The sequence below is a fragment of the Helobdella robusta genome (assembly GCF_000326865.2).
Source record: "Helobdella robusta unplaced genomic scaffold HELROscaffold_81, whole genome shotgun sequence".
NCBI lineage: Eukaryota > Metazoa > Annelida > Clitellata > Rhynchobdellida > Glossiphoniidae > Helobdella > Helobdella robusta.
Window position 1 is genome coordinate 212,096 of NW_008705469.1, and position 15,694 is coordinate 227,789.

At 34.7% G+C, this 15,694-nt stretch overlaps 3 protein-coding genes across 3 annotated transcripts; 2 read left to right on the top strand and 1 right to left on the bottom strand.

The window, feature by feature from the left end:
- Window positions 1-332: 332 nt before the first annotated feature.
- HELRODRAFT_182155 (hypothetical protein) lies at window positions 333-4,592 on the top strand (the record flags this gene model as incomplete). Its single annotated transcript, XM_009032457.1, has 12 exons — window positions 333-411; window positions 542-662; window positions 854-932; window positions 1,059-1,136; window positions 1,271-1,428; window positions 1,680-1,808; window positions 2,071-2,181; window positions 2,274-2,387; window positions 2,689-2,833; window positions 2,917-3,079; window positions 3,246-3,432; window positions 4,475-4,592. 12 exons carry the CDS (start codon window positions 333-335, stop codon window positions 4,590-4,592), a joined length of 1,482 nt encoding a protein of 493 aa, XP_009030705.1.
- Window positions 4,593-4,831: 239 nt separating this feature from the next.
- Window positions 4,832-9,103, top strand: HELRODRAFT_194516 (hypothetical protein). The gene is made up of 15 exons (XM_009032458.1): window positions 4,832-4,914; window positions 5,009-5,163; window positions 5,232-5,318; window positions 5,639-5,798; window positions 5,867-6,029; window positions 6,219-6,312; window positions 6,431-6,508; window positions 6,625-6,776; window positions 7,052-7,180; window positions 7,368-7,523; window positions 7,594-7,738; window positions 7,915-8,080; window positions 8,278-8,460; window positions 8,556-8,723; window positions 8,950-9,103. The coding sequence occupies exons 1-15, from the start codon at window positions 4,845-4,847 to the stop codon at window positions 8,952-8,954; spliced, it is 1,911 nt and encodes a 636-aa protein (XP_009030706.1). The 5' UTR covers window positions 4,832-4,844; the 3' UTR covers window positions 8,955-9,103.
- A 586-nt stretch (window positions 9,104-9,689) lies between these two features.
- Window positions 9,690-14,147, bottom strand: HELRODRAFT_194517 (hypothetical protein; the record flags this gene model as incomplete). The annotated part of the gene is made up of 14 exons (XM_009032459.1): window positions 9,690-9,825; window positions 10,194-10,361; window positions 10,498-10,613; window positions 10,824-10,947; window positions 11,126-11,287; window positions 11,435-11,609; window positions 11,721-11,862; window positions 12,038-12,208; window positions 12,402-12,530; window positions 12,797-12,954; window positions 13,177-13,254; window positions 13,371-13,449; window positions 13,567-13,663; window positions 14,069-14,147. The coding sequence occupies 14 exons, from the start codon at window positions 14,145-14,147 to the stop codon at window positions 9,821-9,823; spliced, it is 1,683 nt and encodes a 560-aa protein (XP_009030707.1). The 3' UTR covers window positions 9,690-9,820.
- Window positions 14,148-15,694: the final 1,547 nt, after the last annotated feature.

Sequence of the window (15,694 nt, forward strand, 5' to 3'; positions counted from 1 at the left end):
AAATTTCTTTGAAAATATGAGACGTTATTTGCAATTCTGATAACGAATCTGCATCACTATTACTATCAAAACAGTTGGAATGATTTTCAAACTTATTTGAGTAGGCTGAACGACCACGTACATGTGATTGTAATTCAGTATATATTGTATTAAACGCATACTCTGCCAGCTAATTAAATATACTTTTTACGAAGGCAACTATTTGTTTAATGAAATTTTGTAACGCATTTTGTCGAAAACTTTCACCAAAAACATTTCTGTATATAATAATAATTACTTATATCTACAGCAGACATTTATTCATCTCGTTGCTCTGACTTGGTTTGGCCAAAATGCGCTTATCGAAAGTTTTTGTTGGGATTTTCATTTACACGTTGTTTGAAAGTTTCGCAAGGACTGCTGCCGGTTATGGTAAAGTGTTTTTAAACATTTATATTGAAATGGTTATTTTCCAAGTTAATATAGAGAAATATTTAATGTTCTCGCTGTAGAATGATCGTTTCAAAATATTCATTAAACCTTTCAACCGTCACCTCAAAAGGACAGGGACCATCAAGCTCTGGAGAAACTGAGGAGGTCAACCGCGCCAAGAGATACCGCGATGGCACCACAAATCTGGTCATAGAGGCCTTATTCATTATTGATTACTCCGTTTACATCAAGTAGTTCTACATTTTTCTTCAGCATTATTTTGGAAAATTTTACAAAGTTTATAAATCGAACATTAAATACAAATTTACCTACATTTTCCTAAAACTCCTAATTACAGAAAATAAACTGAATTATTATTAACTCTTTTGCAAATATTTCAAAGAAATGTTTGAAAATTTATGAAAATTTTTTTCATCAAAAGATGGATGCAGTTTAGTGGGAACAATAGAGATGAAGCCATTCAGATGCTGCGGTATCATTTTGCTCACATCGCTTACGGGGTGAGTAACTCGAAGAATGAAATATTTTTTTATAAATTACGTTTAAATAATCATAAAAATATTAATGTTATTAATTATTTTAGCCTTTTTTGAAAATTTTATTGAGAATTCTCATTTGTTCTACAGGTTGACCAAAAGTACCAGTCCATTGATACCACTCGATATAGATTTTCAGTAAAACTCGTTGGCTACCACATTTGCGAGGTGTAAATTTTTGAAAAACCCATCAAAACCGTTTAAGAATAAATTATATTGGAATTATTAAGCTTTTCTTTTGTTAAATATGTAATTTTAATTTGGAATTTCATCGGAAAAGTCTGTCCCCAACCTAATTTCAGACTCCGTCTGAGTCCTCATTCATCGAGGAGACGAAATTGAACGAAACAAATTTCGATATGGGCGTTGCTCTGAAAAAATTCATAAAATGGAATGAGAAGCGTGTATATTCTGGTCAAAGCTCCCTTCCAGAATTTGACTTGGCTGTGACATTTACGAAGTTAGATGATGTTCGGAAGAAATTTCAAATTATGAAATAAATCAAAATCATGAAATTTCACCGTTCTTATTTAAGCTATTTAGTACTAACCCCAGAACGTATGTTCGATAATTCTCACAGTCAATCAGTTTAAATGTTATTGAAAGTGTTACATTTCATAAAAATTCTTTTAGACTTAAAACTTTTTTGACTAGTTTAATTTACATTTTTCAAAATTAATAAAAATAATGATATTAATGTTGTCACTCCAGTTACAAATCAGGAAAAACGATGGGGCTAGCCTACCTAGGGACAGCATGCACCCCGAGTGCAGTTACCGTGGTGTGCAACAGGGGAATGCAGGACACCACCGTTACAGCGGCCCACGAGATAGGGCACATGTGAGAAGTTTTGTCGGGTACCAATGCCAACGGTTCCTTGTCTATCGCTCACGATGTGCTTGCCATGGGCTGATTTATACGTTAATCAGCAAGTTTAAAATTGACCAGTGAATTAACATGCAAAATATTTGCCACCTCTTTTAAAATTATCCAACAGGACATTTTCAATTGACCTGCTTTCAAATTATCTAACAAAACTTTCTCAACCTATTACAACTTATTCATAAATGGTACACACTTTTTTGTAAACGTTTCCTATCAGCTTAGGCGCGCCACATGATGAAGACGGAAACTCGTGTCCTGAGAGTGATTTCTACATAATGAACGCCAACCACAATCCCATCAGCAAGAACAACTACCATACATTCTCATCGTGCTCCAGGAGTTATATCGAGGATTATGTTAACAAATTGGACAGGTTAGTTTTGGCAGTTGCAAACTATCTGAGTAATTTGTTAAATTTAGAGGTGCGCATGGGAACGGGATGTGCGGAAATCACATGGTTCTCATGGAATTCCTATGGGAAATGGTAAAACTTAATTTTTTTAAGAATGGGAATTTTAGAAAATCGCAGTTCGGGTATCGGGAATGACGGACAGGAATGAGAAAAAATGAGAAAAATGCCATATACGTGCAAAATAAAAGCTTATATATATATTAAAAAAAATTAGATTTCATTTTGGCCTGATAATTCTTAACAGCGAAAGTATTTTTACATGATTTTAGCCTGGTTAGGGATTGATTCATTTATGAAATTTCATGAAAAATGAAATGAATTTTTTAATAAAATCAAGCCTACCGGAAAATGTACACTCTAAGAAGTTTACATATTTCATCGTAAGAATTTTGAAACAAAATTTTTCATTCTAACACTAATTAGCACTGATCAAAACTGCCTGTCAACATTGCAAACGAATAGCAAGCACGAGGACCTGACGACTCATTTGAAAGTTCTGCCAGGAAGAAAATATTCCTTAGACGTTCAGTGCCAATTGATGTTCGACCTCGATGCCACTATCTGCCCTGTAAGCTGAATTGATATGAATTCTTCAATTTTTCTTAGCTAGTTCAATTTCAAAACTTGAAACAACATTTTTTTTCTTAAAAGTCCGAAGATAACAACTACGAAGGCGTTTGCGGAAGAATGTTTTGTAACGTGCCCCAGCGCCGTGGTTGTGTGAGTAACGGGGGGAGGGCTCTGCCAGGGACAGCGTGTGGCGATCAGAGGTGGTGCATGAATGAACAATGTCTTGGCACCTCCATTCGGCCTGGTTTTAAAAGCTTTAATTGTTTGTTATTTCTACCATATTGAAAAACAAAGAAGTAATTTCGATTTAATAATGCTTTCGCATTTTACAAAACCGACAAACTAAATAATGAATATTAAATCTTCAACAAAATGAACTTATCAAGTCACTTTCCCATAAAAATTTACAGCCAGCCAGCCATCATCTCGCAGACCGGACATCTTTTTACCGGACAGTGATGCCAACCCACCGTCCCAAACCCCCTCCAACAATGGATGCACCGAAGACTCGCGAGGTCAGTGGTGCTTAGACGCCATGGGCAATGATGGTAAGAAACGAATCTACTGCTACTATTACGTGAGCGACTGCTGCAAAACGTGCGCTGGTTGGGTCTGAGGTGATTTTCAAGTTTTCCATTTATTGTAAATATTGACAATGACGTCATAATGATCTTTGTTGATGGTGTCTTTGTTGAGATTATTTGATGGAGATTTTATAAAGTTTCATATAAAATTTGAAGTTTGAAGTACGCGTGTATGTTATTATTGCGCAGAATAAAGTGAAATTTTTAAGTTTTTTTTTGGAATAAAGTTTGTTAAATAATTAATCTCATTATTTTAAAAGAAAATTAATGTAAACGTTATCTGGACCGAGGCAAAGTTGAAAAACGTTAAACCATTCCCGGGAGAAATTATGTGACAGGAACATTCTGTTTCAAATTGTGATTGAAAATTATTTTTTGCAACAATGTCTTAACGTAACTGAAACGTTTCAATAAAAGTTTGTCGAAATTCTTACATTGAAGATAACAAGAAGCGAATTCGATAATTCTGAAAAAATTGAAAAGTTACCCAATCACGTTAAAATTAAATTCAAAATGAACCAATTAAATAATTTATTAATTAAATTATGGGAAACATATCAAAGTTGAAATAGATTCTGCCTGAACAAGACTATGCCAAAATTTTTTAAAATTACTGAAAAAATAAGCATTTGTTATGGAAAATTTCATTTACAAACAGTAATTTATAAGCAATTAGTTCTAACAATATTATTTTTGTAGTTGTAATAATAATTATAATAATAATAATTATTATTATTTATCGTTCATATACTCGTGTGGGCATGACATTTCATGAAACTGAACTACGCATAATGCAACGACGTAACGCACATATTTCATTTTTCAACCAGCTTTTTTTTTGAAATCATGAAAGCCTAGATTGAATAATAAAGAGTTTGTATTTTATGTTTTAGAATTTAAAATGTTCATGATATATTCACCATCTTAATCAATTTTTTGATAAGTTATTAAAAAATTAACTTTTCAATTTCTAGAATATAACATTACTTAATTAATTAATTAATGTTATATTCTATATATATATATATATATATGATTTAAATATATCCAAATAGGAAAAATGTTTTTGAAAAATTCATGGACATAATAGGATCTGATAACTCTAATGGACCCGTCATATCAAACAGACCGTTGCAAATTAGTCAACAAAACTTTTATTGCGAATTTGGTTAATTTAAAAAAAATCCTGTGATAGTTTCTAGAAAAAAAAATAAAGCGTCGACCACGCAAAAACATTCTCCCGCTCGCATCAGACAGATTTCACATTGCGCCCTGACTAGCTGCATAGTTTTCGAAGCGAATTGTTTGTTTAATGATGTTCTTTCGTAACGCATTTTATTGAAAAATTTCATCAGAAAAGATTTCTGTATTAAAGTAGACGTTGACATGCGCATTTTCGTTGCTCTCTAGCTTGCTCTAGACGAAATGTTCAAGATTTTTGGCGGAATTTTCGTTTTTACGCTACTTGGAAGTTTTGCAAGGACTGCTGACGATGGTTGGACCTATTGAATGTTGAATTAGAGAAATATTTTCTTTTATCGCTGAAGTACAACTGTCTCAGGGCATTATTGAAATTGAAATTTTTTCAGTCGTCATTTCCTTTCCAAGAAACCTGGAGCTGAGCCTGCCAATAAAGAAAAATGTACTGTTTACAGTGCACCTCTCGAGGGAGAAGGCTGATGCTGTCGACGCTGATGTTCTCGAAGATGCCAATGGAACTCAGTGGCACATGACAAAATTAGAGGTTAAATAATAATTGAGAGTTCGATTTCTACTAATTTGCTAAAAATAAAAAATTTGTAACATTAAAAGCTGGTTAGAAATTATGGAAATGTTGAAGATTCTGCCGCATTTATCGTTTCAAAAGTCATCAAAAACGGAGTTCTTAAGACCAAATATGTGAGCAGCAAGTAACCTTATCTTTTTTTCATCAATACTTTTGTAAAACTGCTTCAAAATGTTTAACTGTCGAGACTAATCAAATTTTGAAGGATATTCGGATTTGCATCGCGTTCAACTCTTTCTAAATTCCACAAATTTATACTAAACTAACAAACATCTGCTGTAGTTGCAACAAACTTGTACTTAAACATGCTTGCCTTTTAAAAAATTTTATAAAATTTGTTAAATTCGACAATCGTTTTGAAAACTAAAATTATATAGTCTTTGCAAAGTCTAAGAATAAATAAGTGAGTACCAATCAAACTTTCCAAACGAAGGTAGGAGACTTTGTGCACGACAAAGAGAGTTACAGCGTGTTTCCGAACACGTTGGAGCAGAAGACGAACAAGAAAGAAACGCTGGAGGAACATTCAGTGGTGCTGGAAGGAGAGGAGTACGTGGTCGCTCTCATGAAGCCACTGCCAGCCGGAATAAACGGTCGACTTTACAATTTATTCAACTTTAATAAAGTAACAATTTTAGGATTTTAAGAAATTTTCAAACAGATGTTGAGCTGAAGCCACCAGCAAACACGGTCTACCTGAATGGACAGAAAATATCGGAATCTGGAGCTCCTGGAGAGATCAACCGCGTCAAGCGAGACAACCATGGTGTCACGTATTTGGAAGTTGAGACCTTATTCGTTGTTGATTACTCCGTTTACAAAAAGTAAATTTTTAAAATTTTTACTTTTCAGCAGCCTATGGTTTAGTTGAAATCTACCAAGCTTTCTTCTGAATCACTCAACGACAATCCTTAATTGAATTATTACTAGATTTCATACAAATATTTTACAAATAACTTTCAATTGAAAAATTATTTGTGTCCCAACTTTTGAGAAATCATTTTTTCCAAAAGGTGGATGCAGTTCAATCGGAACAACAAAGACGAAACCATCCAGATGTTGCGCCACTACTTCGCCCACATCGCTTACGGGGTGACTAGGGGGGATGTTGGAAAATTTAAAAATCATTAAACTATGTTCAAATATTCGTAATAATTTTAATTATTATAAATATTTATATTCTTGTTCACTCTAATATTTTATTATTATCATAATTTGTTTCCAGATTCATCAAAAGTACCAGTCGATTGATACCACACAATACAGATATTCCGTTAAACTCGTCGGCTACTACATATGCGAGGTCATAATTTTTATAGTTTTAGTAAAGAAGAACCCGAGCAAGCTTTAATTTAACTTTTTCAATTAAATTTATGTTGAAATGTTACTAAAAAAAGTCTCTCATCAACGTCATTTCAGACGCCGAGCGCTGCCTCGTTCGTGGAAGAGAGCAGACTCGATGCAACCAGGTTCAACATCCACGACGCCCTCTCAAAATTCGCTCGTTGGAACTATGATCGCATGCTTTCAAAAACTCTTCCAAAATACGATCTGGCTGTAACTTTTACATGGTGAGTATTGAGTAATTAAGTAATTTTTGTGGTGTGATGGCTCGGTTCGAACGCAAACAAATCCCCGTGTATCACGTGCACTTAGTATTAAGTGCGATGACGAGCGGTTGCGTGTGGCGCCGACATCTCCAAACTCGGACCGCTCATCTAACAAAATAGAGCTAAAAAAATTATTAATTTTTGAAAGTTTAATTTCCTTTTTTACAGTTAAACAAAATTTTAGTTACTGTAAATATTTTTTGAAGAATGACTTATTGAAAGAAATTGCCTCGCAGCTACGATTCGGGATCGGTGTTGGGCCTGGCATACGTGGGCACGTCCTGCACAACGAGTGGGGTGGGTGTGGTGCGCAACGCCGGCCACCAAGATACCGTCCTTACTGCCGCCCACGAGATGGGGCACATGTTAGTCCCTCGGTGTTAGTCCCTCGGTGTTAGTCCCTCGGTGTTAGTTCTTCGGTGTTAGTCCCTCGGTGTTAGTCCCTCGGTGTTAGTCCCTCGGTGTTAGTTCCTCGGAAATAATGTCAGCCGCTCATAAGTTGCTTTAAAAAATCTTTGTTAGAATGATTTGGAAAAAATTTCCAACCAACAGATTGGGCGCATCACACGACGAAGAAAGGAACCCTTGCCCTGGTAGAGATCTTTACATCATGAGCGCTCAATACGACCTCTACCACAAAAACAACCACCACACATTTTCTTCTTGCTCCAGAGACTTCTTCCAAAATTATGCTTACAAATTGGACAGGTGATTTCTAACGGTACTATTTTAAATTTTTTTAAATAAAATTTTGAATGAATAACTTTCCAATGATTAGCAATAGACAAAACTGCATGTTGAGCTCTGATACGGGCAGCAAGCGCGAGGATCTGACAGAGCATGTGAGAATTCTGCCTGGGACAAAATATTCCCTGAATGTTCAGTGTCAGATGGTTTTTGATCTTTCTGTCACATCTTGCATCGTTAGTAACATCAGTTTTGAATTTTGACAATTTCCCTTCTCTCTCTCTCTCTCTCTCTCTCTCTCTCTCTCTCTCTCTCTCTCTCTCTCTCTCTCTCTCTCTTATTGCATGTTTACATTTCTTTATTTTAAAATAATTTAAATTATGATTTTTAAAAACAATTTTCCCCGAAATAGCCAGAGGGTCCAAGTAACTGCGGGAATCTGTTTTGTAGCGATCCAAATCGTGGTGGCAGTTGTATGGACAGTGCCAGGAAAGTTCTGCCAGGCACGCCGTGCGGAAACAAAATGTGGTGCCTCAATGGCAAGTGCGTCAGTAACTCCATAAAGCCGGATCCCATAGGTCCGGTTGATTTTTAAATTCTAGGTTCTATTTTTATTCTTGTTTATGTTATTGTTTCTCTGATTTCCCACCAAAATCTCTTTCATTCTAAAAATGTAACTTAATTTTGAAACAAATAAACATTAGTTTTAAAATGAAACAAGTTTATACGTAAAGAGAAAAACGTTATAAAACCAATCACCGGCGGGAATCTACAGACAGCCAGGCAACGACTCGCAGACCGAACGCCAACCCCCCGTCACAACCCCCCAAGAGCACTTGCACTCAGGACGTACATGTCCAGTGGTGCAGCACCGCTCTGAAGGATGAAGCAAGCAGGAAAGCCTACTGCCAGAATTACATGTTGGAATGCTGTAAAACTTGTGCCCCATACGTTTCAGGTGCTTTTTAAAATTTTAACATTTCATGTTGAATGATGGTTTAATGGCTTAATTTTAACATTTCATATTGAATGTTGGTGTTATTTTATTTTCAGGGCCCAACGGGAACACCAATCAGCCTTCCCAGCCACCCAAAAGTTCGTGTACCCAAGATCTGCAGGCCCAATGGTGCAGCACAGCCCTCTATGATGAATACACGAAAAAAACCTACTGTACAGATTACAAGGAAGTCTGCTGCAAAACGTGCGCTCCCTATATCAGAGGTGATTTTTTAATTTCTTTTAATTTATATTGATTTGTGTGTGTGGTTTGATGGTCAAAGTGTCTGTCCGACACTGATGTTGCGATGACTGAGTTCGAATGCAAACAGATCCATGCTTATCACATGCAGTGTGTGTCTGTGTGTGTGTGTCTGTGGTGTAGTTGTGTGTGTGTGCGTGTGTATCAGTAAATGTGAGATGAAATATTTGACTTTTTTAATATCACCAGGCTAAAGAAGAACACTGTGACAGCAGTTCATGCCACTTACATGGGAAATCACACTGTAATAAATTTCAGTTTTTTCAGATGAATTTTTGAAAAGGCTTCTTATTATATTAAAATTTTGAAAAAATTTGTTGAAAGTTTTGCAATGGAAATAAAACTAACGGAATATCATTACAACTTTGTGTAAAATCATTCAGATAAAAAACACACAACGATTTTTCAGTAAGTAGTTTCAAAATGTTTACAGACCCAAGCTTATTTAAAGATTTCTACGGAGAAAAACATAGCAACTATTATTTTATAAATTTCTCGTCAAGCATGTTAGAATTTGAATAAAAATTTTTAAAAACAAAAAATATATATCGGGGTAATTCAGCTCAAAGCTCCCCCCGGAAGCTATCTCCAACTCAGAGCAAACTCAGGCACAATCATCAAATCAAAAAATTTGGTAAGCATTATATTTGGTAAAATAATTTACCCATACGTTCCGTATTTTAAGAAGTGGTGGGTAGGCCTATACCAATTAACAAATCTCTCTCTCTTCCAACTTGGCGAAGATCAAATTAATTAATTTCGTTCTACTATTTATAAATTCTATAAAACGCCGAAAATGACTTTGTTGAAATATTTCATGTTAATAATGGTCTACGTAGAAACGCTCTGGTCCAGTGTTGAGGCCAAAGGGGAAATTAGTACGGAAATAAAATAACAACAATGAATGTATTAGATGTTTTACACGTAAGTGCATGTTAATATATTTTATTTCAAAAAACGAACAATTAATGGCAGAAATTTTCAAAGTTTAGTCAATTTAATTTCATATTTCATCTCAAAAAATTCGTTGAAAATTTCATTCACTTTCAGTTGTTTGTAATCAACCTGAAAATTTATAGAATTTCTTTGAAAACAAATTTGTGAACAGATTGTTAAATTAATGAAAAAATTAACTAATAACCAAATTCAAACGGATAAAATCTTAAACCTAAAACAAAAACCAACCGCATTAATAAAACAAATCTAATTAAAAACTAACTTATTCATTTCAAACTTTTAACTCCAAAATTCAATCCAAAAACTTCTGCCCCTAAGTGTTAACCCAAAAGTTTCTACCCAAATTCTCATTTACAAAATTTTTAGTCAAAAAAATTTAATCCGAAAAAAGTTAACCCAAAATTTTTCATCTACAAATTTTTCCCTAAAAATTCTAACGGTAACCCAACTCGAAAATTCTCGTCCGAAATTCTTACCCAGGTAAGGTTGGCAAGTTTTGCAGCATGATCCAGCGTAGCCCGGACTTTTGCAGTAGAGTTTCTTTTTAGTCTCGTCCGACATGTTATCTCTACACCACTTTTCATGGACATCCTTGGTGCATTTGGACGATGGAGGAGTTTGTGGTTGTTTGGTAGGGCTCTTGTCTTGAAGAAGTTTATCGGAGGATGATAATAATATCAAATTGATGTGTGAATATTTTTGTGATGAAATCGTAGAAAATGTAAAATAAAAAAATAGTTCAAGAAGAATAATTATTTTTGAAAACACACAGAAGTCTACCTCTGCTGTCAGTGGCACCAGGACCGCTATAAGCACAACTCCTCCCATTACATTTTACCTTGCTAGTGCAGCTTGATTTGTCTAGTCCGGTCCCTTTCCTACATTTGTTCAGCTCTCTGGTTTGAAAATAATCATTGTTGTTATTTCTCTACAGTTGTTTCTTAAAAATTTTTCAGCCTGAATGAACGCACCGCACTTATTGCAGGCACTTTTAACCATTACATCATCACACCATCTCATTATCATTTGTATCGTTGCTGCTATAACTACTGGCTAAAATAATTTATTTTTATTTGATTTTGAGACAAAGTAAAATTTGAAATGACTTGACGTAGGGCGTGCACGTCTTGCAGCAGTTCTCCAGGTAGTATGACTGTTCGCACAATTGCAAGTTGCCTCTCGTCATCTCGTCACAGTTGTTGTAATAATCCAAATAACCTTCCTGACATTCTGGAGGTTTGTGAATAAATTTTTTGTAAAATATTGTGAAAGGAAGAAAAGAGATAAAATAAAGGGAAAAATAAATTTTTAAAAAATCAGAAAGAGAGAGAGTACTACCTTTGAGAAAAAAAGAGAGTGAGTGAGAGGGTGAGGAAGAAAGAATAAAAAGTTATAGAGAGAAGAGAACCTTGGGGTCCTTCTTTGGCAACCTGTTCGCACGTTCCACAACAATATTTGGCCATGAATTCATTTTCAGTGCAGACGCGTCGTTGTTGCTTTAGGTCGGAACATTTCGTCAGCCTCCCACTGTATTCTATCGGCTCCACACTGTCTCCGAATGGACAGGTTTCTTTTGAGGTTTTGGATTTTTTTTACAAATCTTTCTTACTTATTTAAAGTAATTGAAGTGAAATAATTTTGCTAATTTTCAGTTCGTATAAAGTAAATTTCGAATGATTTTGAATTATAGCACACTTAACCTTAATCACTTTCGAACCTTTGAGAACAGGCGCTTTGGCGTCGTAGACACATTTTTTATCCATACACCACTTTTTATTTGCGCACGAAGTGCCGTCATAAGCACTGTATCTGTTGCCCCCCAGACACCTCTTCTGCTTCGAATCGAAGCAGTATACCTCCTCACAAATCGTGTTCTCGGGACTCGAAGCTCTCTGTTGTTGCGTTGTTTTGGGGGTCAGAAATGTAAAATTTTTCATCTATTGATATCATAATCTGTAATCTAGATAGTATATATAGTTTTTGCAATAATGTCTTATACAGACTCTGCAGTAGTAGGATTCTGGCCCGTAGATGTAGCGGCACTGTTCGTCGATATCGAACTTCTGGCCGGGAAGGACTGATAACTGGCTGGAGAAGTCTTCCGCGGTCGTTTTTTCTTTCGGTTTTAGACAATTCTTATTAATTCTGAAATGATAGTTAGTAGAGTTGGTGTAGTTAGTTTAATTAGTATTATTTCTCTTTTAATTAATTCTCAGAAGTGTCAAGAACAACACCTAGCGCGTTTACACGATGACCAGCTCGCCGAAGTAGAGTCGATAAAAATTACGAAATTTAAAAAAGTTATCCACTCTCAACTAACTTTTTCAAAGCATCAACTTTATCATCAAAATACTTGACGGAGCATGGTGAAAATTTCTGGTGGTTGAGAGGCATTTGTTGAGCTTGCTGGATTGCCGTCATCAGGAACTGGTCATTTCCGTTACAGTTGTTGCCTTCTTTCCCTCTCTCTCCGTCATGGTTGGCACCAAGGCTGAAATGTGTGTGTGTGTGTGTGTGAATTCATCACAATGAATTGATGATTAGATGAATGATAGAATAGATAGATAATTAATCAATTAATTAATTAACAAATAAGTCGTTAGAAAATTAATAACGAAATTGAAGAAAAAATGTCACAATAGTGCTTGGGTTACAAATTTAAAATGTTATCAACGAAAGCAGACTTATGCCCGATTTCATGAGAGGCAAGATCGGCCGTGGAGTAACCGCCAGTATCAACAACCATGGCATTCGCGTTGATTTCACACACGGTACCCACCCAGGCGTAGCCTGGAGCGTTGACGCTGTCATACCTGGTGGAGTGGAGGTATTTTTCTGGTATTGTATCTGTTTTCAGTAATGTCTAGTGGTATTTTAAAGGTTTTTGATGGGTTTTCTTCTGAAATAAAAGGATGTTATAGTGCTTGTTGGTGATGTTGATATGTTTGGGTTTGATCTCAAGGAAATTCTCGTCTATCAATGGTATGAAAAATTTTCACACGTGTTCTGTTAACACATGTCGTGGGTTCTTTATCAATTAATCTATGAAGTTTAATTAAATTTATCAAATAAAAATTACTTAGTAAAAGCGGTTGCGACACTGAATTTTGGAAGTTTTCCTTGCAGCGACTTTTCTTTGATCCAGCTTTCGAACGCCTTCAGACCTTCAATTGTATCTACTTTGTTCTCGCTATTTTTCACTTTCGGCGTCTCTGTGAATGGCGATTCTTCTGGTGTCTGCGTTTTTTTGGATTTTTTAAAATTTAATTTCTATTTATTTCTTTTTCGATTTTAACAATTAATTTATTTACTTTTATTAATATTGTAAAATTTATTTATTTACTCAATTTTCTTCTACGAAATAATTTGTTTTTACTTTTATTAATATTTTAAAATTTATTTATTTACTCAATTTTCTTCTACGAACTAAATTGAAAACTGAGCAGAAATATGACGAACGGTGGCGATGTATATTGAGACCATTCGCGCTGAGTAGCGATACTTGGACGTCCTAATCGATTCGTATCTCTTACTAATCTGCAAATTTAGATTCCATTTATTAAAGAAAGAAATGAGAAAATAATAAATTAGAGAAAGATAGAGAGAGATAAAGAGAAAGAGAGAGTGAGACAGAGAAAGAAATAGGTTCATACCGCATTTACGATATTAGCGAAGTAATACTTGATGTTCGCCAAGACTTTCGCCTTGTCATTCTTGTAATAACCCATCCAACTGTTTTTATTCAATTCGCCAATTATTAATAGTATTATTATTATTATTATTATTATTATTACCATAGTCATAATAAAATCATAATAAAACATAATAATAACATTTTCTCGATCTAACGTTTTGAATATGGAGTAATCACTGACGACGAAAACATCAATGACCATTTCGCTGGCCGCTCTCTTATCGATCGCCATCATCTCGTCTTCATGTTCGTCTTCGAAAAATAATTAGTTTAGAAAAGTAAAACTGAAGAGATAGAGATAAAAAAAGAGAAAGAGAGAGAGAGAGTGTGTTTGTTGTAAAACATAAAAATTAAAAACTGGACTGTCTGGTTCTGCTGTGAAGTGAAGTTTCGCTATGTGTCAATTCGCACGCATTATTAATTCCTTTTTGATGGAAGTTTTGGCTAGAGAGTGACAATATGTAACAACAAGTTCAGCCACTCAAAACTGAGAAATATAATACAAGTAACTATTTATCGAGGCTGACTGGTCCAAAATATCTTAAAGTAAATTTGTGCACCAATCAATTCATTTGCCATCGCAATTACAATGGAATAAGCAATTAAATATAAATGGTCTAGAATAACTAATCCTAGAAAATTTCAGATAAATCTTACCATTGTAGGATCTGCCGTCAGCTAAAACACACAGAACCAAGAGCCCAAAACATAGCATAGAAATTTTCCCAAAATTCATCTTGTCGTTTGGTAAAGAAAATGCTTTTGCAGTTGTAAATATACTATCATTATGGATAATAATAAATTATATGATGATAATAATAAATTATATGACGATAATAATAAATTATATGATAATAATAATAAAGTATATATATATATAATTATTATTATAAATAGTTATTTCGGGAAGATCAATAATTTGCGAATCGCTAATTTTCAGCTGTTGAATTTTATTTGCTTTCGACGTTTTTTTGCGCGCGCGAGTTAAACTCAGTTGAAATTATATTTACGTGGTATTATTGTTATTATTATTACTATTTGACATTTGTGAAATTGGCAGAATGAGTGGTCATTCATCCGTTCGTTCATTTGTTCGTTCGTTCGTTCGTTCTTCATTCATCCGTTCGTTCATTTGTTTGTTTATTCATTCATTCGTTCGTTTTTTCGTTCGTTCATTCATCCATTTATTCGTCCATCCTTCCATCTTTATTTGATTGCAAATTACAAGCGAATAATCAAAAAGAAATTTAGATTTAATTCCAAGCGTCTATTTATTTTGCTGTTGGTAGTTTTTTTTAGAAATAATGTTAAATATTACCCACATTGTTATCATCGTCTTCATCAGGGTGGGCAAACTACTTAACAAAATTTTCCCCCGGGTCAAAAATTTGCTATTTAAGTACATATGCGGCCCTTCAAGGGTAAATATTTGATACTAAATAATGTATCATCGTCAACCTTCCTTGAAGCTCTCGTCGTCGTCGTCGTAATAATCATCTCAACCCCATCTAATCGTCATCTTAATCACTCCCAATAAAGATCGAAGTTTGGCTTGTAGTTTCCAACTTTAGCTAGGAAGGTATGTTGAAATTGCGAATTTGCGAGTATGAGACATCTTTTGTAAAAATTTGAAATAGGATGCTGGTTATTTTAAAAATATGAACTGGTAATACGCCAGAATGTGTGATTCTGTGTTTTCTAGCGGACACAATTAATGAGATAAAACATCGTTCGAGACATTTCTTCCAAAGTTTGGTTAAAAGGAAACACACGCTCATACACTCCCGAATACCAGGTAATTGCAAAGGAATTCCCGCCAATCACCTACATACACGTGGGTACGATGTGTCATTATTCTTTCTCCTAGCATAGTCTCTGCATATGTGTGATGTTTATTTAATGAGAAGTTTATTCCAAGTGTTGTTAATCCTTAACTTAAAAGCTCTATCGCTATTATTGCTAGTAGTAATTGTAAAAGTAGTAGCATGCAAGTTCGATGTTGTTGATGCTGATGTAGTTGTTTTACTTATTTCTTGTGTTGATTATTACGATGTTGTTGTTGTTGTTGTTGTCACATCTGATAATGATGAGGATGATTATGATGATGATGATGGTGGTGGTGGTGATGATGATGATGATGGTGACGATTTTGATGATGAGGATTTTAGTGCAATCTAGCTAACATAATTGATCTTAACGAGTCTGTCACTGCTAACAATAACAACGAGACAGCTTGGTTCGTTCATATCCACCATAATTATATCAATATAAAATAATAATAAT